Below are 23,732 nucleotides of genomic sequence, written 5' to 3'. Positions count from 1 at the left end.
GAGAGTTGTTCTTTGAGGGTTTTTTGTTTGTGTGCGTTGGTGGTGGTTTGTCGGTTGGATGGTTTTGGTTGTTTTCCGGCTCTGGTTGAAGGCAGTGAACACCATTCAGTCGGTTACAGCCAGGCTGAGAGCCCACGGTGCTCCTGTGGAGGCCCTTGTATTGTCTGCTTTCCACGGAAAGATGCTGGAAACCTCTTCTGTTGTGCAGACTGTTGGCCCGTGAGCCGCTTGCTCTCTGTAGGTGTGCCAGAGAGCCCGGCACACTCTACTGTCATGGTGCTTTGTGGCAGCGATTGGTCTTGTGGGTGCAAAGACTAAAGTGATATGGGACGTGAAGAGGAGCTACTTACGCCGAGCTCATTCATCCTGTCGTTGTGTCCAGCCCCTGGTTCATGGGGAACAGCAGCTTAGCTGTCATGCAGTTATTGGTGTAAGACATTGGGGCTGTGGTGCTGGCAGCTTATGATTCAAAAGCAGCTGCTGATGTATAACAGAGGGTTGCTCCACTTTGCTTACTGTTTCCCCTTTCTGTCTTTGAAGCAGAAGCAGGTGCTTCCCACGCTGCTTCTCGCAATAAATACCTGGTGCCTCTGTGCCTCCGGGCGGCTGCCAGAGTGTCCCCGGTGCTGTCACTGCAGCGAGCTGTCACACGGCCGCGCCGGCGGGCGAGCGGCAGCTGGTGCTGGCTGCCCGGCCTGCAGGCCGCCCGGCGTCTCCGTGCCTGCCGCTCCTGAGCTGGGGAGGGAAACGCCGGGCAGGCTTTGGGGCTTGATGGAGAATTCACTTGCCCTCCCCCTGTTCCTGGTCGGCTTTTCTGCATAGAAGGCTGATTGCTCCAAAGAAGCCAGGGGATTGCCGAGCAGTCTGTCTCCTGCTTGGCTTGAACCTCAAGCCAGGAACTGACACTTGAAGGAAGACTGTTGAAAGAGACACATCTGTTAGCAGGTAGAGCTGGCGTCAGCCCTGTCAGTGATTTGATGATAATCCCTTGAAAACTAATAGGTGATCAATTCCAGCTCGATTATTCTGAGAGTGACTGTCTCTGCGATGCTCAGTGATTTGCCTGTGGTTTCCCCATGCTCCATGCAATGGAGGGAGCTGTGAGTGGGGAGGTTCCTCTGGTTTCACACTCCTTGGTCCTCTGTGGTCCCCCCGGGGGTTCCTCTGGTTTCACACTCTCCCTGGTCCCCCATGTTCCCCCTGGAGGTTCCTCCGGTTTCACACTCTCCCTGGTCCCCCATGTTCCCCCTGGAGGTTCCTCCGGTTTCACACTCTCCCTGGTCCCTCGCGGTACCCCTGGGGGTTCCTCCAGTTTCACACTCTCCCTGGTCCCCCGTGGTCCCCCTGGGGGTTCCTCCGGTTTCACACTCTCCCTGGTCCCCTGTGGTCCCCCCGGGGGTTCCTCCAGTTTCACACTCTCCCTGGTCCCCTGTGGTCCCCTGAGGGTTCCTCTGGTTTCACACTCTCCCTGGTCCCTTGCGGTACCCCTGGAGGTTCCTCTGCTTTCACACTCTCCCTGGTCCCTTGCGGTACCCCTGGAGGTTCCTCTGGTTTCACACTCTCCCTGGTCCCCCATGGTCCCCCTGGAGGTTCCTCTGGTTTCACACTCTCCCTGGTCCCCCATGGTCCCCCTGGAGGTTCCTCTGGTTTCACACTCCCTGGTCGCCCGTGGTCCCCCCGCCAGGCCCTGCAGCGGGGATCACACAGGGTGACCAGTGCGCAGAGCACTGGAGTTGTACTGCAGACTCAGTGAAAAGGCTGCTCTGCTGACCAGGTTCAGTATTGAATGCAGCAGAGTTCTAACCAACAATATATCTGTTTCATTAACAGATTAAATCCTCAAACAGTGTTTAATAATATGGTGAGCTTCATGAGTTCGTATTTTAAACATCACATACAGCTGCAGGTCACCGTGAATCACTTGCCATCTATAGTAAGGCTCCAGGCGGTGACTCGTGTTGTGTGCCGGTTGCTGCCTGGCGTTGCCTTCCTTCTGGGGTGGCTCCAGCGAGCCGTGACGAAAGCCCTAACGTATTTACAGCTGGCTGCATTGCTCATAGTCCTGACTACTTGGTGCTTGGAAAACTTCACGCTCTCCAGTGCATAGGGAGCATCTTCAGGGAATGCTGTGGCTGAAAACTAAAAGCTAAGCCTTGCATCATCTGCTAGAATAAGCTTTTAGCCATTATTACTGCAGGACAGAGCACGTGAGGCGGCTCTGTTCTCGATGCGGCTGTGCTTGTGGCTCCTCACAGTGTTAGACCCTTTGTGGCTGTCTGGTGCGAAAAGAGAAGAGGCTGCAATTTGGTCAGTTCCAATAATAATTCAGTCTCGGTTGTGTTCAGGTGCAATTCGGGAAGGTTCTGACAGCAGCAGGAAGTTGCGGAGCAAGGAGGGGCTGCGCAATACCTTACTGAAGCAGCTGGGGGGGCAGGAAATCTGAAAACACTAGGAACTTCATAGTAAACAGAGTGTGAACTCCGCTTTGTTCATTCAGCTTCCAGAGACACTGCGAGGATTTAACCTGAGAAACCTGCTGTTCGGAGGCTAGTATGGGGGGTGGAAACCTGGTGCCCCGTGCGGCTGGGAGCCGAAGGACGTCGCCTTAATTCAAGTCTGTCTGCTTCTTCATCTAGAAGTTCGGCTTCCTGACACTGAAGTAAATTAAAGTTTGCAAGCCTTGTGCTTGCATACTTCAAAAGTTGAAGCATGTCTCTCCTGAATGGAGGACAGAAATATAGGGCAGGGAAGTGGTGAGATGTGTACCAAGGTGTGAAGGTTGAGTAAAAAGAATGAACAGAAGACTGTGCTGAGCAGTTACGAGCTGTTTCACGGAACTGAAATGAAAAGCTTCATCAGAGCCAGAAGGGACAAGGAGGCTACAAAGCTGTACAAGCATGGTAACGCTTGTGTCAGCAGCGTGTGTTATTTAGTGGTAACAACTTGTGTTGTTGTGTGTGGCTACCTCACTGCACTTAGCAAAACTAATAATGAATGAAGACTGGGGAAATAACAAGAAGAAATCCATTGTGTCAATATTTTACAATGCCATTAGTTATTTAGAACTCCTAAGAAGGCACATTCATGTTTGAAACTAATGGATAGGTTAAGAGTGATTATTGTGGCTGGATACTGTGGTGGATTGCTCTTCAGAGATTTAGGCCTAATAGAGCTGATCCTTCCACTTCTGCTCAGTCACAGCCTGGAAGAGAAATGCAAGGTTTTTGTCTTTTCACTCGTCGTCAGCTTCTCTGTTTTGAATTGATTGACTATTGAACTGAATTAGTGGGTCTCTTTACAGGTACAGAAGGATTGCTGTTAAAAATTGTCTAAATATAATATATCAGCTAGCTGCAGTTTGGGTTAGTAGCCAAAGACTTTCCGTAGAACAATTGCTTTCTTTCTTTAAAACCTGAACAGCAATCGGTGTGATTAAAGGCAGTAGAGGCTTTAAAAGAGAAGAATCGAGGCAGTGTGATCTGCAGGGTGCAGTCTCGGTGGGTAGGGCCTGCTGCCACTGCCGGAGCACGCGGGCCCGCGCTGCCCTCTGCGGCGATGCCGCTGCCCTGAACGCCGTCAGACACGCACGGTGATGCCTTTCACGAGGCTCATCCAACAGCAGCAGCGTGTGTATGTTTCACTGTGTGAAGGCAGTGTGGGGGCTTGTGCAAAAGGAGGGATGAGCTGACCCCGAAGGGCGCTGGGTGGCTGGTTGTTGGGGGTGCTGTTTCATGGGGGTGCAGCGAGGAGCAAGGCTGCTCCATCAGGACGATGCAGGTTCCTCCTGCTGCTCCTTCCCGTGCTCACAGCTCACTGCAGTGACTCAGGGCTGCTTGGGGGTCAGCAGGTGGAAGGTGTTTGTGAACTGTATTGCGTGGTACAGTGGGACTGGGAGCTCTGAGCTCCACACAAAGAAGCCTGTGGAATGGCTGTAGCGTATGGTAATTCATTCTCAACCTACACTTAATGGAGCTGGCCTGTTTTAAGTAGAGACTGAAACTTCGTTGGAATCAATCAGAAGAATGCTGCACGGCAATGAGGGTGTAAATTTCTGAGGTAGAGGAAAACTTCCAATAAAACAGTGTAGGAAAGCATTGCCTGCGATTTCCTTGAAAACGCTGCTCTACTGGGCTCCCTAACGCTAGTGGGACTCAGGGTCATGTCTTGTGGGTGACTATGAGCTGTTCTAACTTGGACTGGGAAGCTGTTTTTATGCCAGCTGCCAGGGTTTAGTGTGTTTGCTCTGGGGTGTGGAGGTGGCAGCGCTGCAGTGGTTTAACGGGCGTCGCTGCAGGCCGGAGCGGGGAGCGCTCGGGGTTTGTGTGCTGCCAGGTGTCAGGCAGACTCCCTGCAGTTCCTGCCAGCAGTTTCCAAGACAGAGTCCTTTGCAAGCCTCATAGTTGGTTTCTGCTCAACCAAATGTTTCCCAGACATCTGGCTAGCAAATGCCATGCTTCTCAGGATACAGCCCTCGGGCTAATCTCACTCGCTCTACAATGCGTTCTTGCCGTCCTGTCCGGAATTGGGATGGTATCCCACCCGAGCTGAAGTGTCACAAGGCAGTTCTCTTTGAGTTCTGTTCACTTGCAGTCCAGGACCCAACGTGAGAAGCAGCCACCTGTTTCTCTCTTGCGTTGTTACTTTTCATCCACCGCAATATCGTGATGCTTGGTGTCCCTTCAGAAATAACCTTTGCAACTCTTCTAATTATGTTTTTTTGTGTAATTTGAGAAAGTAAGTGCTACAAATGATGAACTCATTTAGTTCTTTTGATCTGTTGTATAATATATTTACTAGATTCAAATTAAAAAGCTAGCCAACCTGGAAGGTTTTGTACCGGTGCAAAACAGACATTATTCTTCCTTCACGAATGATCGTAGTTTTTCCTTTGCAAGGGGAAGTCCAGATAGGATGCAATTACCAACCAGTGTGTGTAATCTCTGGTGACTAACGTTGCCCGGGCTTCGTTTCCACGCCCCTTCCACTCACCTGACGTCATGTGTTTTTGTCCCTTTCTAGCTCATTGACACAATTGCCTCGGAGATCGGAGAGCTGAAACAGGAGATGGTGCAGACAGATCCCACGGTGGAGGATGAATCTGCCGATCTGCGCAGGTGACTGAAGTGTTTCTTCTCGTAGCAGCTGGAGGTGTGCCCTGAGAGGAAAAGAGCCCCCGTTTCCACTGTGCTCTCCTCGGGTGGCTTGTGTTCTGGCTCTTTCCATCCTACCGACACGGGGGGTGGAGATAACTCTGCCCTTGGTTCCAGGCATTTCCCTTAGTGCGGGAGGAGTGCCCAGAGATTCAGTTGTTCTGTGTATTTGCCGGAGTATCTTCTAAAAGCAACTGCACTCCACTCCTGCTTCCTTGTTACCAGCCTTGGATACTGATGAATGTCTAAAGCAGGAAACTACTAATGTTGTTCCCATTGTCTAGGGCAATGAGCTTTGCCTTCACACTGTAAAAGCTAAAAATATTCGTTGCTTCAGGGGGCTCTGTGAAGATTCAACATACAATAACATGATTTATTTACATTCTCTGGCTAGGAAGTGAAATATTGACTGGTATGAGCTGATGCTTTTGTGGGATATGTGTTTAAGTTCATTTATATGTGAATATCTTACATGTTTAAAAAAAAAATAAAGGTAGATGGGGCATTTTTTTGACCCTGAACTGTTTCGAGATGCGGTTCTGGGTTTTTAACCTAGATCACGGCATGCAGGTGCGGGCTGTGGCAATGTGTAACGTTAAACTTGTACCTGTAAGTGGGCATAGAGGGACTCCAGCATTTGGGCTTTGCTGTCGCTGCTGTCCGTGACTGCTGAAGTCTGTTAAATGTGCATCTGGAGGATATTCAGTGTTTTAATCGTTGTGTTAACAAGAGAACGTATCTTTGTAGCTACTGTTGACATGCTTGTTTCAAGCGGAAGGCAGCGGCCGATGCGGGCATTCTGTCCCGTCCGACCGCGCAGCCTGGGGCTGTGTTCTTCAACCAGTGAGGTGATGAAGTTGATGACATTGTCGTGTTTAGAACTACATCCGTGTTTTTAGCTTTTTTTCTTTCTATAAATACTTTTGAAGTGTGATAGAACTGTCTACAGTGTTACTCGAATTGTTCGGGTAGAACACTGAGCAGCACCGTTGCCTGAGTGGCAAGAATGTCAGACAGCTGAACTAAGGACAGTCCTTGGCCGTGGCCCTGGGTGCACGTTATTCCAGTTCAGAGCTTTTGGAAGCACAGTTCTTTCGTGGGGGTGGACAGTTTACTTTCTCCATTTTGCTGGCTTCAGCTAATTAATTTCAACAAGTGTTAGCTAATTTTCGGTTAAGAAGAGGCTTCTTAGTCTTTCATGTGTATGGTGTATTCAAAGATACAAGATCTACTAGTTCTAAAGTGTTGGTGGAAACACTTAGCTCGAAACAGTCAATTAAAAAATACGTAAGTAAAGCTAGCATTAAAAAGTGAGAAATGCGATTTCCATGATTACTTAACTGAATTCAGTTCTGTGTTTTATTTAAGTCATTGCGAGTTGTGCTGAAACTCGTCTCCCATGGAGAGGAACCAGTGTAGTGCCCCTGCGTTACAGCGTTACAGCAGACCTTCCGCCAACGGTTTGAACTTTGAGCTTGAGTTTAAGGTGACTTAGTCAGATTGTCTTTTCTTGGGAGGCACTGTGGAAAAAAAAAGGCAAGCAAAAAAACCAAACCACAAACAAACAAACCGAAACCCCACCAAACAAACCGAAACCCCACCAAACCACCGAAACCCCACCAAACCAAATAGAAAAAAAAAGTAAAACCAGGAGAGAAATTAAATTGTTGCATTATAGATAGCAGATTTTGCTAGTGTTTAGATTACAGCAACTCGTTCTGTGTACTTGAATTAATCAAGTGATTGAGAGGAATTCAAATGGTTCTTCTCTCACGCTGTTGTTTCCAAAGAAGTTACACACACATCCCAGCTCCAAATAGTTTTACAGTCTAAGAAGTGACAAATTTCAGAACTCCCCGGTGTGAGGGTTTGACTGTGCTTAGTGCTCCGATCATCAATTAAAGCGGTTGTAGGAATAAGCCTGAGCTCCCCAGTGCTGATGGTGCCCGCTGGGCTGTGGGAGCAGCCGTGGGCGCTGGGCTGTGGGCGCTGGGCTGTGGGAGCAGCCGTGGGCGCTGGGCTGTGGGCGCTGGGCTGTGGGCGCAGCCGTGGGCGCTGGGCTGTGGGCGCAGCCGTGGGCGCTGGGCTGTGGGAGCAGCCATGGGCGCTGGGCTGTGGGTGCTGGGCTGTGGGAGCAGCCGTGGGCGCTGGGCTGTGGGCGCTGGGCTGTGGGAGCAGCCGTGGGCGCTGGGCTGTGGGCGCTGGGCCGTGGGCGCAGCCGTGGGCGCTGGGCTGTGGGAGCAGCCGTGGGCGCTGGGCTGTGGGCGCTGGGCTGTGGGTGCAGCCGTGGGCGCTGGGCTGTGGGTGCAGCCGTGGGCGCTGGGCTGTGGGTGCAGCCGTGGGCGCTGGGCTGTGGGCGCAGCCGTGGGTGCTGGGCTGTGGGCGCTGGGCTGTGGGTGCAGCCGTGGGCGCTGGGCTGTGGGCGCTGGGCTGTAGGCGCAGCTGTGGGCGCTGGGCTGTGGGCGCTGGGCTGCGTTCACCTCTTGCTCCTGGGAACTGGCTTCTCGTAGGGTGTGTGTGGTTTGCCAGCCCTGCCTTTCCCAAGCTGTGCTTTTGCCAGGGTCCACCCAGTCTGATCTTTCTCGTCCTCTTTATGTATTATTTGGATAGTAAATAATTTTTAAGTGTTGTTTTTCCCTCGTTTGCCTTCCCGCAGATTGCACTAACACACTGATACTGACCTGGCTCGGGTGTGTCGCGGTCATTTGACCTGGCAGTGTTTAGGAGTGGCAGCAAGTCTTGTCATGATCAGACACTCATAATCTTTGGCTTATTTCTTCAGGGGGCAGAAGCAGCTCCCACGAGGAGGTGCATGCATATCGGGGTCAGTAAGGTGTGGGCTCACACGTTGCATTCCTCCTCACCTCGGCATGTGGGAGGGATTGTTTACATAGGTACCCGGAGGTTCCACAAACCCAACAGCTCCTTATTCAAATTAATCTTCTGATTTGTAACAGTTGGGTGTGTTTGACAGCATTGCGCCAGCCATACCGAGGAGGAGCACCGTGACCCCGTGGACGCGTGGGGCTCTCAGCGGCTTGAGGTTGCTCCGCGGTGGTGAGCAGTGCCAGGCCCCGCAGCTGGTGCCAGGCAGACACCACCTTTTGCATGGGATGTAACTTTCTTTTCGAGGCAAAAAGTGTTTCCCTCGCAGACATGTTCCCTCTGCAACGAGCTTCGTTTCCACCTCCTGCCCCAGGAATGGCAGCAGGCTCCACGCAGTGAAACCCGCACCCAGTGTCAGTGTGTAACTTGCGCTTTGCCACAACTGGCTCATGTTTGTGACATTGCCAACCCGCTCTGAAGGTGACTGGAAAGTTTCTGAGCAATATTTACTGGAGATACAGCTCATGAAAACACTTTTGTGATTCACAGGGAGACTTTTGTGGAGGTTCTTATATGTGGGTTCTGCTGGGACCATGGCTGAAGAGGAACCCGGGATTCCTATAGCGGCAGGGTCAGAGCCCTGTCTTAACTAACACAAACTCTGCTTCCCTCCTGCGCACAGCGTGCTGCGGTGTTTTGTGCCCCTTGAAGGCATATTGGCAATTACTGACACCTTCTGACACTCGGGGAGGGAAGATCCCTGCATTATTGATACCTTGCAAATCAAAAAGGCATCACATCATAAATAAGCAGAGAAAGAGGACAAAATGGAAGGCAGAGGCACATAGGTGATCTGGTGGTGATAACCGATCCAGGTAATCAATGTGTGAATGATTGTGCCTGTTCTGATCGGATCCTGCAGTGAAGGTTCTCTACCCCTTTTACTTTCCTTTCCAGCCCTGTCCAGAGATGCTGCAAGTTGCTGCCCCAACTAGAAAAAAGCCGTTTTGTTGGTGGGGTTTGTTTTGGGGTTGGGTTTTGGAGCAGGGGGCGGATTTTTGTTTGTACTGAAGTGTTCAGTGCTGCCCTGCTCGTGAAGCCTCCACCCGCTCACTGTGGGTACAGTGAAGATGGTCAGTGCTGTTCACGGCGCTCGCAGCCCGTCCAGAGGACCGCGGGACGGTTCGCAGGGGACGCGGCTGCGCTGTCCCTGCCGCTCCGGCCTCCGCTGCCCTCGCCTGCTCTGCTGTGGGTCACCCTGAGCTCGCGGGTGCTTTTTGTCCGTGCTCAAATATGGTCACCAGGGCAGCTGCTCTGCAGCGATTCCTAGTACTGGAGGGACCACAGCATGTACTTCCAGCTGAAAAGTGAGGAATGTGAACCACCAGCACAGGTGTAATCCTACCGGCTAGTCTGTATTATATGAGTGACGGTGAAGCTTTGCGTAGCAAAAGGAGTTCTCAAAGTACTCAATTGATTTGGATTTTTAATGCATAACAAGTGTCTGTAGCCTCCGGGAGTTGTACTTAGGGGTGGTTATTTGGGGGATTTAATCTCTCATTTTCCTTTTTCTTCTCCTTCCTTTCTCCTTTCTGTTTTCTCCTGACCGAGGTATCCAGCCCCTCATAGCACAGGGGAGCAGAGGCGGGTGCGCAGCGGCGAGATGGCAGGGCTGGCGGAGCCCTGGCTGTAGTCTGGAGATGAGATGATTCTAGGTTGTAGGCTTTTGTTGTGAAAACAATCCCTACAAGCCAACAGAGAAAGTGCTTGTGCTTGGCGCGGTGGTGTCCAGCAGGCAGTGGATTGCTCCGTTGTCAGTGTTGGACAGGTTTTTCTGGCGGAGGAAGATCTCTGTTGGTTGCACTTTTTTCCATCCATCTGGGAGTAAAAATATCTGAATTGTATCAATACCTTTGAAGAAACGTTTCTTCCAGATGTGAACGTAATGAAGAAAAGGGGTGAAATCTTCCGTCAACCATGTATGCATATACATCTGTATCTGAACTGATTGCTGACTTTCAGCAAACCAATAGAACAATGCTAAGGTTTAAAGTTGAGGGCAAGTGAAAGAAGTCTTGTGGATAAGAGAATTTCTGTGTATGCTAACTATATGAATTCTCAGTAGGAAAAATACCAGTCCAGGGTGCCAGCAGTGCCTTGAACTTTGCGGTAACTGCTGTCTGAACCGAGTGATGCTTTGGAGGAGGTTAGCATGTCTGTTATTTTTATTTTATTTTTCATAGACCAGTGAAGGACATGGGTAATGTCTCTCCTGAGAAGAACGATGTAAAGAGCTGCCCCCGGGACTCTGGGTACGACAGCCTGTCCAACAAGCTGAGCATATTGGACAAACTCCTCCATACTCACCCCGTGTGGCTGCAGCTTGGTCTGAATGATGCGGAAGCCGTGGAAATTCTGCAGGCCCAGCCGCCCGGGGTAAGAACTTGCATTTGGATTTATTTGATGCGAGTGTTAACAAAAACAACAAAACCAACCAAACAAAACAACACCCCACCTTCACTTTTGTGCCTTGGATAATCCAAATGAGGGCTTCCTGAGCATGTGGCAGCTGGAGCAGCTGGAGTGTGACTCTGTACCTGGGCTGATATGTTGGGGGACTAGTTTGGGGTCCTCTGGAGCTGAGGACTGGACTAACTAGACTGCTGCAGTTACAACTCCAACCTAACCAGGGTTGTGTGACCCATGTATTTCCCTCATAACAAGAAAGTAATAGATAAATGGGAAACATCAGTATTCTGTCCTTCACTGATGCCTACATTAAAGTTGCTAGGATGGAAAGCAGGCCCTGTCAGCCCGGGTGAGGCTGGCAGTGGGTTTCCAACGCTGCCTCCATGCTGGTGCGGAAGGGTTGTGAGAATGGGCTGGAGGGACACGGCTCTGCCATCAGTCTCCTCCAGATTCTGCTTGGGCTTTGCTGTGTCTTGAACTGGAGAGCTCAGAGGTGCGCGTAACGGACTCGGTGTCATGTGTCTGGGTTACACAAGGACGAGACCCTTTCCTAAGTGTTCTGCTGCCATTTTACACCGAGCTGTTGGGCTTGATGCCGGAATGACTGGGTAAAATTCAGAAACATTTTGTATAGATCAGAGATCATGACCTGAAGTTGTTCTGGTTCCTTTTGTCTATAATGTGTCTCCATTCAGGCACCTGTGATGAAGCTAAAACCATGTCCTTTTGCCTTCTCCGCAACAGATATTTCTGGTTAGGAAATCTGCGAGACTGCAGAAGAAAGTCATCTCTCTGCGTCTGCCCAGTGACTGTGGGTCCTGCCTAAAAGAGTTTGCAATAAAAGAAAGCACATACAGTAAGTAGTGAGTTACGTACTGCTCAGCTGTTTGTCTCCGAGCACTCTGCTTTGGTGACACCCGCCCGAGGTGACACCCAGGCTCGTGCAGACAGGGGGAGGGGAAGGGGAGATGTGCGGAAACGCTGACGCCTGCGCTGGACACTGCTGGAATATCTCGCTCATGCACCTTGCTGGGTCTAGGATTTGTTGATTATTGGGGGTAGTTACCCTCTTGTGTAGAAACGCAGTCTATAATCCAATCTGCTCTCAATGAACGTCCTCGCGTTTTCTCGTGCCCGGGGGGACTGTTCTTGGATGCAACTCTGCCATGAGTTCTCTCATCAAATCTGAGTGTGGCTTTTTTGATGGTTGTGGGGTGGTTTGTTTGTTTGTTTTTCTTTTAATGTAATAACTAGATGGATTTTAACCCTTTGGAACTGTTTCTGATGTGAGATCAAGGATTTTTCTTTCTTAATTCCAACTATATTTGTTCCCTGTTTTCTAACAGAAATGAGCAAATGTTAGTTCGGTCAGTTTCAAAACAACACTGCCCTCATCTCTTTAGAGGGACAGTGTGAAAAATAGGCCCAAGGTATAGGAATGCAAGAGGGAAGCTGCAGCTGGTGCATATAGGTGGTGCAGACACTGCAAGGGGAGCACATGGTTCATTTTTACAAGAAGGTGAAAACTGGACAAAATCTGCAGCAACTTCAGTTAAACCTCCCTGAAGCAGAGAGTCTGCAGTATTAGCAAACTGAGATAATTTTACCTGACTTTTTCATGTTTACCTCTCCCTTTCCTGCCCCCAGCAACAAAAATTAATTCTGTGTGTCTGGTTTGGTTGCAGTCGCAAACAGGGCACGGCAGAGACAGGAGGGAGTTACCCATGGCAGCTGGACTAGGGGCTGAGTTCACAGGCTGTTACACTGAGGAGTTCGCTCTCCCTCGTCTAGAGAATAAGATAACAACAGCAATAAATTCTTTCATGAATAAAACTTTACCACGAGGGGGAAGCGTCTACTGGTGTTTTACTCACCAGCCATAGCTGAGGCTTTAACTGCAGCCAGGGACCAGACCACTCATCTCCTCTCGGCACAGCCCGGGTCACCGGCGTGCTGACCGCGCTGCCAGCGTCTCTCTCAAAGAAATCCCCTTTCCACCGCATAGATGACCAGGTTGTGAAGTCTGGATGAAAGATCAGTGCCTGACTGAAGTTTCCCTCTGGTCACGTGCAGACAGTGTAATCAGTAGCACTGGAACCTTGGCATGGGGCAGTGGCCTTACAACATGGAGTACTGACAGCATTACTCCTTCGCTACTTGCTGAGAGGCGTTGCTGAGGTGTCCAAAGCTGCCGCTTGGATTTTGGCTTCCCCCTCAAGCCCAGGAGTCTGCCTCGCTTCTGTCTGAAGTGCCTCGGGCAGCGGACGTGCTCCCCCTGGCAGATGTGTTTCAAAAGCGCTCCTCTGCCGGTGAAACGGCGCCGGTGTGTGCACCGCACCAGCCAGGGCTTCACCCGCTGTCTGGCTTCTGAACTCGGGTTCACGTTCACCCCTTTGCAGAAGCTGTTGGAGGCTGCAAGACCCCGGCGGTCTGTGCTTCAGGACCTGTCTCACACCGCCGGGATGCTTCACGAGTGCTCTCAGGCACGTCCAGAGGGGGAAGGTCTGGATCGTTTCACTCTGGGAGCTGCTTCTGCTTCATCTTTGTAGTCACTGGGTGGGATTTGCCACTGCAATCAGAGAGAGCTTAATGTGAGGTGGCGACCTCTTCTTTGTCATTATTACTGTGAACAAGTATTCATATCAATAAGAAGCAGGGTATGGAGCGGGAAAAAGTGAAAGGCATTGCTCATGTCTTCCCCACCTGTTGTGCAAGGCAATGGAGCAAAGCAGAATTGTCAGGGGTTATTTTAAAGGGCTTTCAAGTTAAATGGTTTTCTTGAAGTGAGTGCAAATTTATCATCTCCCATTAGGTGCTAACTCGTGGGGAGAAGACGAGTGAGTAGGATGCAGTGTAAGAGAAGGAAATAAGAGATTTAAACTTAGGTATATTAGTGCACTGGGCAAACAAAGCCTCAGTTATTGATTTATTGTCTATTAGCAAAATGTGCAATTCTAATCACACCTGCTCTCTTTACCAGAAATTAGACCATATGTTTGAAATACAAAAACAGACCTACCACCAAGACTATCAGTGTATTCTTGTAGCAAAGACGTGTACACCTCCACACCGGTTCCTCTTAACCACACCGGTTCCTCTTAACCACACCGGTTCCTCTTAACCACACTGTCGCTAGTTTTATAATTTTTGTATAGTTTTACAATAATTTTATGCAAAAATCTGAGATGCATTTTATTAAGCTCCTCTAAGAAATTGTGGATAGATGTGTGATTCTTTTGTTTTTGTGACTTTCTTTGCAGCATTTTCCTTGGAGGGGTCTGGAATAAGCTTTGCTGATTTGTTCAGGCTCATTGCTTTCTACTGCATTAGCAGGTAAGGCGGTGTCGGGCTCTGAGTTGCCTTTGCTAGACTGTCTTGAAAAAAGAGAGGCTCAAGGACTTGGTTCAGCATGAGATGTGCCTTGCCAATCTGAATATTTCTGGGTAGTCTTAGAAGGTGATGGGAGAAATAAGAGGTGAGAATTGGAAGCAAGTCTCTGTCTTATTCGTTACTGATTATTGGAAGGCTGATGTTAATTAGCCACCCAACTGTGAGGTGTTCCCAAGTCGAACTTTAGCTGATACCTTGTAATGCTTAACTGCTCTGTAGCTCATTTAACAAGCACAATAAACTGTCTTGCAGTGTGCATTTACTGGAATTGCCAGTAAAAACCATTTTTGAGCATAATGAAAAAATGTCAGATCACACTGTAGAATATCACAACTGAGAGATGTGAATGTAAACTGTGAACAACAAAAATGGCCTGTTTATTGTTGCCCAACTTGTTTTCCAGGTAGTATACAGAGAAAAACTAGCTGCTGTTTTTAATCTTTTAAGTTGTTTTCAGTTTGAATTTTGTTTACTGGTGAAGACTTCTGTACCGATGCTCAAGCCTTTGACATGTATCCATAGGCAGGACATGGCCAAACCGCACATGTGCGCATTTTCTGAAGGAGGGGGGAGAGGTGACTGACGGTCTTGGTCCTTCCATCGCGACGAGGCTGGCACTTAGCGCTGGCGGGAGCGACCGGTGGTGCGGGAGACGCTCACCGGGGTGCACTTGGGTTGCTGTGCTCACCGTTTTGGTTGTGGTAGAGCATCTAGACCCCCTCTGTCACAGGCCTCTGTTTCACCAGCTGTAGACGCGTGGGCTGCAAAAAGTGTTCGTACCACACAAGTAACTGGCCAGCACTCAGATGATAGGTGAGCTGACACTGCATTTGAAAGCAGATTAATGAGCAGAGATTCCTTATCCTGTCACCCTGTCAGCTCTGTGCGCCAGCCAGGCTCTGGTACGTTCACTCTCAGTGCCTGCAGGGAGCGAGCAGCAAACGTGGATTTCTTCATATTAGCTTATCCCTTACCTTTCACTGGAGGCTCCAGGTTGCTTTGAATTTGCTAAAAGTAAGCCCACAAACACACAGTAGATTGTTGCCTTGCTTGTGAGTCTCATAACTGAGAACCTCTTCATGCAAAGTGGCCTTAATCGTCATGGCGGTGTTTCAGTCGGCCGGGTGTGAATTCAGCGTCCTGCTGCAGCCAGGCCTCCCGCTCCGGAAGCGCACACACCCCTGCATCACCGGGCTCTTCACCCGTTCGTCGTCCTGTTCCTTTTCTGGTTGCCCTTTGGGGAAGGAAGTGGAAAGAGTGGTGACCACAACTAGATGTGGTGTTAAACTTTCCTAGGGCACCTTAAACACAACTTCAGCTGCAAACCCAGCCACAGATACCAGTAATAAATAAAACTTCAGCGGCAAAACTGTCCGGCGATTGCAGTAAATGAAGCTCACTCTTTGATTGCGGGTTTGCTTTTGGAAGCAGACGCTTATTTCTGCGTTCAGTGGAGAAACATCCTAAGTGTTTCTGTTTGCCCAGCGTTTCTGAAGGGGCAGCATCTACATCCTTGTCCTCCTCAGGCCGCAGTCTGGGGCTGCTGGGTTGCAAGAGGAACGTGTATAGGATTCTTAGAAGGAAGGCAGATAGGTAGCTACTGTGAGAAAGAGAGAGTTCATTTGGTACATCACAGCAAACCGGGAGCATTTCCCAAACCAGAGAGGATTTCTTTCAGTGGAGAGTCTGTTCGAGGAGTCAAGGGTTATTATCTTTGTATTAAGTCCATTATGATATTCTAGACTCTAGATTATCTCTGCTACAATATTGAAAGAATCTGTTCAAATACTTTTTGGTTAGTGTATCAGTCTTGTGCATATGCTTGATTTGAATGAGTGGCATTACAAGATCCTGTGTTTTCAACAAGTTAACGTACAACATAGAGAATATTGATGTGATAAAGACCCACTGCCTCTGTGTGCTGCGACAGATGGTTGGCTTGTTCACAGCCCTAAAAAACCATATGCTGACATTAGATGTATGTAGGATTCCTGTGCTCCATTTGTTGTCATTTACTTGTACTACAGAGGTCCTTCTACTACAGACTTTGCAGTTTGGCACGCACTGTTGTTTGAGGGTAAGCAGGAAAGAGGTACAGTATTTGTTGATGGTAGCACTCATACAGGGTGCATATGGTTATGTAGATTTGTTCCTTAAAATCTCTGTCTAAAAGCTTTTTCCACTGGATTTGGCTTATGTTGTTCATGCACTCATGCATCTCCCTTTGTCAGCGTCCATTGAATTTCTATGTGCAGTGAGGAGAAACCACAGGTGAGAATAAATTATGAAGACTCTCTTAAGTGACGCGTGTTTTCAGCCTGGGACAGGGTAGTACCAAAACATCCTAGCTTAGAAATTTTTAGGGTAGCTGACCAGGCACTTTTTAGATTTTTATTCTGAGAAGTGGAATTCAATTTTGAGAGCAATCAACAGCATATTCAGAAAATAAGAAGCTTCATTGAAGGGTTATGGGCAGATAACACTTTTGCGTCTCACCGGTATGCTTGGAAAGACCAGCTGTAAAAGCATCTGCTGTCGTGGGAGAAAATGTTGGATGGCTCTGTGGAAATGAGCCTGAAGAAAGGCCTGGGGCTTGGCTGGCGTTGGCATCTCGCACCACTTTCCAATGCAAAGGAGCCCCGAGACTGGTAATGTTTTTACTGTTCGCTGTATTTATGACTCTTGCTACCTGCCATAGCTCAAAAAGAAAATAGGAACCGGAGTGCAGCCACTGCCAGTGCTGAAAACAAATGCTTTTAAAACTCTGGATGTTGTTGCAACAACCAGCGTTATTTTTCTCTTCAACAACAGGGATGTCCTTCCGTTCACTCTGAAGTTGCCTCACGCTATTGCTGCAGCAAGGACAGAAGCTGAACTCGAAGAGATTGCTCAGCTTGGACTAAGTAAGTAATTATCTACATGACTGTAATTCTCTGTAGCATTGCTGTAAGCTCGAAGAAATAGTCTGTATTAGTAGGTAGTTCATGTTGGTCAGTGATGATACAGATTTCATTTAGGAAGGCAGCTTCTCTTACTGGGAACCTTGTAACTGCCAAATGGTGAGCTGGGTGCTCTTCCTTCCTTCTGTGATATTTTTGTTACTGTAGTTTCCTTCCTTCCGTGTTCTTTCCCCTCTCTTGGGTAAAGCACATCTTACAGAAGGAGGCTGGGTGTATTTGCTCCAGGGGCTGCTGCTGGCTGCAGGCTCGCAGGGCAGGGCAGGCTCTGGCCCGGTAACTGGCCGGACTTGCCACGGGAGCGCAGGAGCTGAGGTTCGCTGTTAATTAAACTTCTGTTCGGATTGACAGCTCATCTTAGAATGGTGATTTTTGAGATAAGCAGCGCAAAGCAGTAGCATATTTAATTAAAGGAGGATTGTATGCATAGGATCTGCAGAATGTATCCACGCATGTTGGTTTGGTGATATTGTTAAAATAGCAAGAGGAAATGCAAGGACATGTCCGTGTGCTGCTTGACTGCTACAGCCAAATTCAGGCTCGTTGCAAACCGTATTTTGAGCTTGCAAAGCGTGGGGAGATTTGAAACATCGGCTCCACCCCAATGAGTCGTTGAGCAACTCCTGCAAAGCGCTGAACGGCCTCGTTTCCTTCTGCAGGAAGGCAGGGTTGACCGTCAGCATTCTTTGTCCCGGTAGAGTTTTGAATCATCTTTGATTTAGAAGCGGATCCTCACTAAATCAGAGTATTAGCATGAGGCTCTGTAGAACTGTTTGGTGGGACTCTGCAGCAAAGCCATGCACAGGGAGGTATTGCACTGCTTTTCGTTTTGTTCTGCTGCAGTGGCAATGCAATTAAGGGATTTGTTTTAGAGAAGAGACGAATTCTGCACTGATTATCTGGTAATGGCATGAAAGTACAGATTTTCATGGGAATAGGGACAAACATGGAAGTGTTGATTAGGTGAATGTTTGGACAGAAAAACAGTCTGATTGGGATAGTGTAGTGAGGACAGTCTCCCAGTAACACCTAGAAGCCTTAAAGTAACGTTAGGTGAGTTTCTCCATAGGAGATGATGGTGGTGTTGAGCAAGCTCTCCAGACTAACCATCTGTCCTCAGTACCTGAGAGCACCACTGCTGCAGAGTGAGTCTTGCTCCTGAACAGTCTGTCTACATTGCATGTGGTGTTTCTTTAAGCTAATACGCTTCAAAGCTGAGGAGGATCAGTCTCTAAATATGTGGTTGGTGTACTTGGGATCAATTACCTGCTATACACCAGATCAAGATCACAGTTTCTTTGAGCAAAAAGCAGACAACAAAGTCGAGATTTTGATAGAGTTTTAGGTGTCCATGTGCAGAAGAGCACACTAGGAAGCCAGCCCTTCAACACAGTGCACCCGAGAGGTGCCTAAAATAACTCCCAAGGGCCCTTCCTGTTAAGCCTGAGCTTTCCTTAAGCAACATGTAGGCACAAAACACCCTGGTCTGAACACAGAGGGTTGTCGCTCCTGTCAGAGCTCTGTTGTGCTGTAGGCTCAGGAGAACTGAACAAGGCAGGTCAGCAGCGTGTAGCCCAGCAAACCACACCAGGGAGAAACAGCGGTGAAGGTTTCATGTGCTGAACATGAGATTCCCTCTCCGGGTCTCTTGCGTTTCACCCGCAGCAGCGTTACATCGTGTGTTTGCAGCGGCCCCCATGCCAGGGCAGCGTGCTGAGGGGTCTGCACACAGGATGTGCAGTGGAGCTGGAGAACAACAGCAGCATTGCATGACTGTGCAGAGAAGTATGTCTGTGCCTACGCGTGCTCCCTGGCAGTGGCCTGTCACCAGGCCTTCTGCCTTCTGCCCCGAGGGCAAGGCATGGCTGTCAGGCCTGGCCCCTGGTGTGGAGTGTTTGGCACTGGTGCCATCAGGCCCAGGTGTCGTTGCTCAGCAGCCCAAATGAGGCATCCTTACACTATAAGACTGCACATTTTAGCGAAGTCTCCCTCCTCTGGTGTTCCTCCCTTATTTCAGGCCGATTGCTGTCCTCGAGGGCTTGTCTGCACACTCGGTCTGTTCATGTGCTGCTGAGAGCCTGGACCTCAGACAAACAGCGTCCCCATTGCAAAGGCAGGGCTGCAGGCCAGCGCTGCGGGGCGCGAGCGTTTCCTCTGCATAGCTGAAGATGACGTGTGCGCCACCACAGCAAAATCTGAGCTGTCTTTTATGTTCAGTTTCATTTGTTTACTATCAAACCAAACCAAAGTTTTTATTGAGTAAGTGACCGTCAGCTGGTGTGGATCAACCCAACTGTTGTCTTTAATGGAGTGAGCTTATTAATACCAGCTGAGAATCTAGGCTTATTTCTCCTGAGTGAGATGCTAGTAAGTAGTTTATGTTCATTTCAGTCTCAGGTTGGTAAGAATTACTCTGTTACGGTCTCCGCTCTGTTCTGTGATTCTTAAGTGTATTTTTAAGCCAAGTGCAGTGGGCTGACACAAAGCTATGCATTGGTCATGGTATTTATAAATGAGGAGGAGCAGCCCCAGGAGTACAGCTCGCAGTTATGTCTGGTGGTTCACTCAGAAGCTGGGTTTATTCCCCTTGAATTAATAAAAGCTTGCCTAAATTTCTTAATACTTGAAACTGGCGATGTTGAGCTGAATGTTCTGAAAGCCATCTGCATGCTGTTTCATGTTCTTACGCTAACGCCATGATGATTTTCAGACTTTTGGAGCTCTTCAGCAAACAGCAACCCCGCGGATCCCTCAGCTCCCCGCAGGCCTGCGCCTTTGGACGGTGCCTGCAAAGACTCGCGCCAGCTCTGCCTTATAAATGGAGTGCATTCTATACGAACCAGAACGCCTTCGGAGCTGGAGTGCAGCCAGACCAACGGAGCGCTGTGTTTCATTAATCCCCTCTTCTTAAAAGTGCACAGCCAGGACGTCAGTGGAAGTCTGAAAAGGCAGAGCCCCAGAGCTCCAGACGCGAATGGCACCGCGAGGCCTCGCTCCCCCCCGCCCCGGCCGCCACCTCCTTCTATTAATAGCATCTTCACGAGTCCACAGCTTTCCAGGACTATAAAGCAGGCGAGCATGCCAGAAACAGTCAACCATAAGAAAGAGAGAGGCTTGGATTCGCTGCAGCATAAACCAGCCCCTATTCCGCCTCCTCGGCTGAAGAAGCAGGCTGCCTGCTCGGAGGCGGAGGGCAGCGCCAGGGCCGCGGCGGTGACTCGGCCTGGCGGCAGCGCAGGGCGGGTCCCCGAGGCCGCCGGCATCCCAGGTGAACCCCTGCCCGAGCCGGCTCCGGCAGCCGCCAGGAGCGCGGGAGCTCCCAGCTCTGAGTCACAGCCGCCCTGGGATGGAGGGCGGCAGAGGCTGAGCGACATGAGCATTTCCACCTCCTCGTCCGACTCGCTGGACTTCGACCGGAGCATGCCGCTCTTCGGCTACGAGGGGGACACCAACAGCAGCCTGGAGGACTTTGAGGGGGAGAGCGACCAGGAGAGCATGGCACCCCCTCTGAAGCCCAAGAAGAAAAGAAACAGTTCTTTTGTTCTCCCCAAGATTGTGAAATCTCAGCTACGGAAAGTCAGTGGAGTTTTCAGTTCCTTCATGACCCCCGAAAAGAGGATGATCAAGAAGATTGCAGAGATGTCCCAGGACAAACGCACCTATTTTGGATGCCTAGTGCAGGACTACGTCAGCTTTCTCCAGGAAAACAAGGAGTGCCATGTTTCGAGCACCGATATGCTGCAAACGATTCGGCAGTTCATGACCCAGGTCAAGAACTACTTGTCCCAAAGCTCCGAACTTGATCCCCCAATCGAATCGCTGATTCCCGAGGACCAAATAGGTAAGAAACGCTGTTGTGTGTTTTGGGCCGCAGTGAAAATGTGAAATCTGTGTTTATAGCGATGCGCTTCTGAGAGTTCAGAAAGGTGGGGTTGACATTGCTAGCAGAGTTCCAGCCATTGCGCATTTGAGTCTTAAAACAAAACACTACCCACCCCCCCCACACACCCAAAATCGCCCTCGCGACTCAGAGGGACTAAGCTACAGATTTTTTCATAAAAATTATCCTTAACATAGCTACAGTGTGGACTTTTTACCTGTGATTATTATTGGGTTTTTTAGCTGCTGTGCTATTAACAATACAGAATCCTTTATTTGCTAGCATACGTGTATTTTTCCCCTGAATTTGGCTGAAATAGTTCTAGATCTTTGGACCAAACCTTTGCAGTTTTAACCATATGGAATGTAGCCGTGAAAGCGGAATTTATTCGAAACCCGTGGCAGTTAAGAGCAGAGGCACATTTCTTAGCAACTCGCTTTTGAAATAAATGCCATTCTTCCAGGTGTTCTCATTCACTCCTAGCAAGGGACCTACACTTGAAGTTAAGTACAAAGATAGATGATAGTTCAGAAAACAAAACAAACCAACACAAATGTGTGCAAGAGTGAGAAGGGGCTGCTTATCCCAAGATTTCTATACCTCTTTGTTAGATGTGTGTGTTAATAAATGGTTGCAGATGAGCTATATGTTTGAATACGTTTTAACAACAGAGAGAGACTTGTGCATCCACAAAAGAGAAATCATTGTTTCTGCGTCAAGTCTCAGTGCTTCTCTATCTTGCCGAGTCTGAGCGGTGTTTGTTAAGGAGTCTATAAGCCACGTTTAGGAGATAAACATCCCTCAGGGCAGAATACTTTCCTTGTGAGCTCAGCTCAGTCCTAATTTGCTTGTTTTTCTCCTGTACCTCGGTGTCCCAACAGTTGGCCCACTGCAAAATTGGCAGATAGTTCTTTCTCTGCGACTAGAGGCTGATTTTGTGTCGACATTTCTGTCCTGGATGGAGAGGAAGTATTGTCGTGTCTCCTCAACTTCATATACACAAAGTCAGGCCAAAGTAAGAAGCATTGCTACAGCAGATACAACGCTATGAAGGGTGTCCTTGAAACTGAGACTCTTTCAAAGGCATGTATTGTTCTTGGTAGAATAATAAAGAACATTATGCGGGTGTTACGTGGAAGGAGGAAAAGGCGAGTTGAGCAGAGGTGCAGGCGCATTTTCGGCTGGGTTTCTGCAGAGGACTGAATGTGGGACAAGGAAGTACAGATTTGGTGTGCTGGTAATTTTGTGAAAGCTTGGTTTGGCTTGCACTTCTCATGGTCAGGGTGTGGTTAAATTGGACCGTGTGTCTCTGAAGACTGGCAAAATGCTGTCTGCTTTTAAGTGTCTCTGTAGTTTGGAGCAGCATGAGCTACATTGGTTTTCTTCAGTGACAGAAAGTCTGGCTTTGATCATGTGATTAAATGCAGTTACTTTACAAAGCAGGATAAACAAAGAAGAACTTGCTTTTGAATCATGAACTGCCTATGTCTTGAGCCTGCAAACAACCTCAGTGGATCAGGAGCATCAGATGTTGCTGATCTAAGCAGATAGCTATGTGACAGCAAGATTTAGTCATCCCTATAGAGAACTTTTTATGATGTAGCCCTGCCCATTATCCGCAGTTTTGCTTGACTCTTTCGGTACGGAATTGCAGCCTGAATTTTCACATCGTGAGTAGTCGCTTATCCTCTCTGTCAGTTTGCGCTTGTGCGCCTCCCGCTGCCCGCAGAGCTGCTGCTGGTCACCACTGGGGACAGGCGGAGCGCTCCGTACCCGCTGGGGACAGGCAGAGCGCAGAGCGCACCGTACCCGCTGGGGACAGGCGGAGCGCTCCGTACCCGCTGGGGACAGGCGGAGCGCTCCGTACCCGCTGGGGACAGGCGGAGCGCTCCGTACCCGCTGGGGACAGGCGGAGCGCACCGTACCCGCTGGGGACAGGTGGAGTGCACTGTACCCCGCTGGGGACAGGTGGAGTGCACTGTACCCCGCTGGGGACAGGTGGAGTGCACTGTACCCCGCTGGGGACAGGCGGAGCGCACCGTACCCGCTGGGGACAGGCGGAGCGCTCCGTACCCGCTGGGGACAGGCGGAGTGCACCGTACCCGCTGGGGACAGGTGGAGTGCACTGTACCCCGCTGGGGACAGGTGGAGTGCACTGTACCCCGCTGGGGACAGGTGGAGTGCACCGTACCCGCTGGGGACAGGCGGAGCGCTCCGTACCTGCTGGAGACAGGCGGAGTGCACCGTACCCGCTGGGGACAGGCGGACCACATTGTACCCCGCTGCCATCGCTTACATTTCTGTACGTGCTGGAGCAGCTCTGCCCGGGCTTAGCAGAGCCCTTTCTTCTGAGTCTGTGTCGTGATCCTTGTGATCATGTAACCTTTCTTGTAGAACTGCATGGTGGAGTTTCCAGACTTGCAAGCGAAAGACTTGAGTGGGAGATGGTTAACGTTTCCAGCCGGGGCATACCAAACTGTTCAACTCCTGCCAGGCCATTGGGAGAACGCGCATCAGTGTTTCCAGTTACTCCTGACAGGTGCCTCCCAGTCCTGGTGCTGTGGGCTCTTAACCCTTCCTGAAACAATGGGGTTCCCAGCGCTAGGACGGAACCAGGACTAAGGCACATGGCTTTTTATTGTTTAGGGATGAGTGCAAAGTACCTTTTAAAAAGTTGTCTACACTGGAATATGTATTCACAGAATAACCACTTGGACTGGTCAGAGGACACTGATAGTCCACAGCTGCCTGAATAGCAAACGTTCGGGAATTCTTGTTTGTGTTTCTTTTCCTGGCTGTGAGCAGAAAGGAGTCAAGTTCACTGTCTTTAATTTGCTGGTGATCACCAGGTGGGATCTAACACCTCAACAACTCATGATGCCCAAATCTGGACCTAGGCCAAGAAATGACTCGTTTAAATAATTTGGCAATACGGTGTTGTTATGTGGAAAGGTGCCTGAGAACACTGCCTGTTACTTGTTTTGGTGTTTCTAATGTGTAATGGGTTTTTAAATGCTGAATCTTAGGGAAGGCTTGGGGAGCACGTCTTGCTGCTTCCTG

General features: G+C 49.5%; 1 protein-coding gene across 9 annotated transcripts in view; it reads left to right on the top strand.

The window, feature by feature from the left end:
* The window catches only part of LOC136100286 (sodium/potassium/calcium exchanger 3-like), a 189,013-nt gene that overhangs the window by 152,225 nt on the left and 13,056 nt on the right, over positions 1-23,732 (top strand). For 8 of the 9 annotated variants that reach the window (XM_065835224.2, XM_065835223.2, XM_071805569.1 and 5 more), the window contains 6 exons: positions 5,020-5,114; positions 10,220-10,412; positions 11,190-11,301; positions 13,706-13,778; positions 16,647-16,738; positions 19,503-20,633. In XM_065835224.2, coding sequence (XP_065691296.2) covers positions 5,020-5,114; positions 10,220-10,412; positions 11,190-11,301; positions 13,706-13,778; positions 16,647-16,738; positions 19,503-20,633 — 1,696 coding nt within the window. The remainder of the gene's footprint in view (positions 1-5,019; positions 5,115-10,219; positions 10,413-11,189; positions 11,302-13,705; positions 13,779-16,646; positions 16,739-19,502; positions 20,634-23,732) is intronic. The other variant, XM_065835227.2, reaches the window with a different exon arrangement.

The sequence above is a fragment of the Patagioenas fasciata genome, chromosome 3 (genome assembly GCF_037038585.1).
Source record: "Patagioenas fasciata isolate bPatFas1 chromosome 3, bPatFas1.hap1, whole genome shotgun sequence".
NCBI classification, from domain to species: Eukaryota; Metazoa; Chordata; class Aves; order Columbiformes; family Columbidae; genus Patagioenas; species Patagioenas fasciata.
The sequence above is the reverse complement of the archived record's forward strand: the minus strand, read 5'-3'. Positions and strand labels throughout refer to the sequence as shown.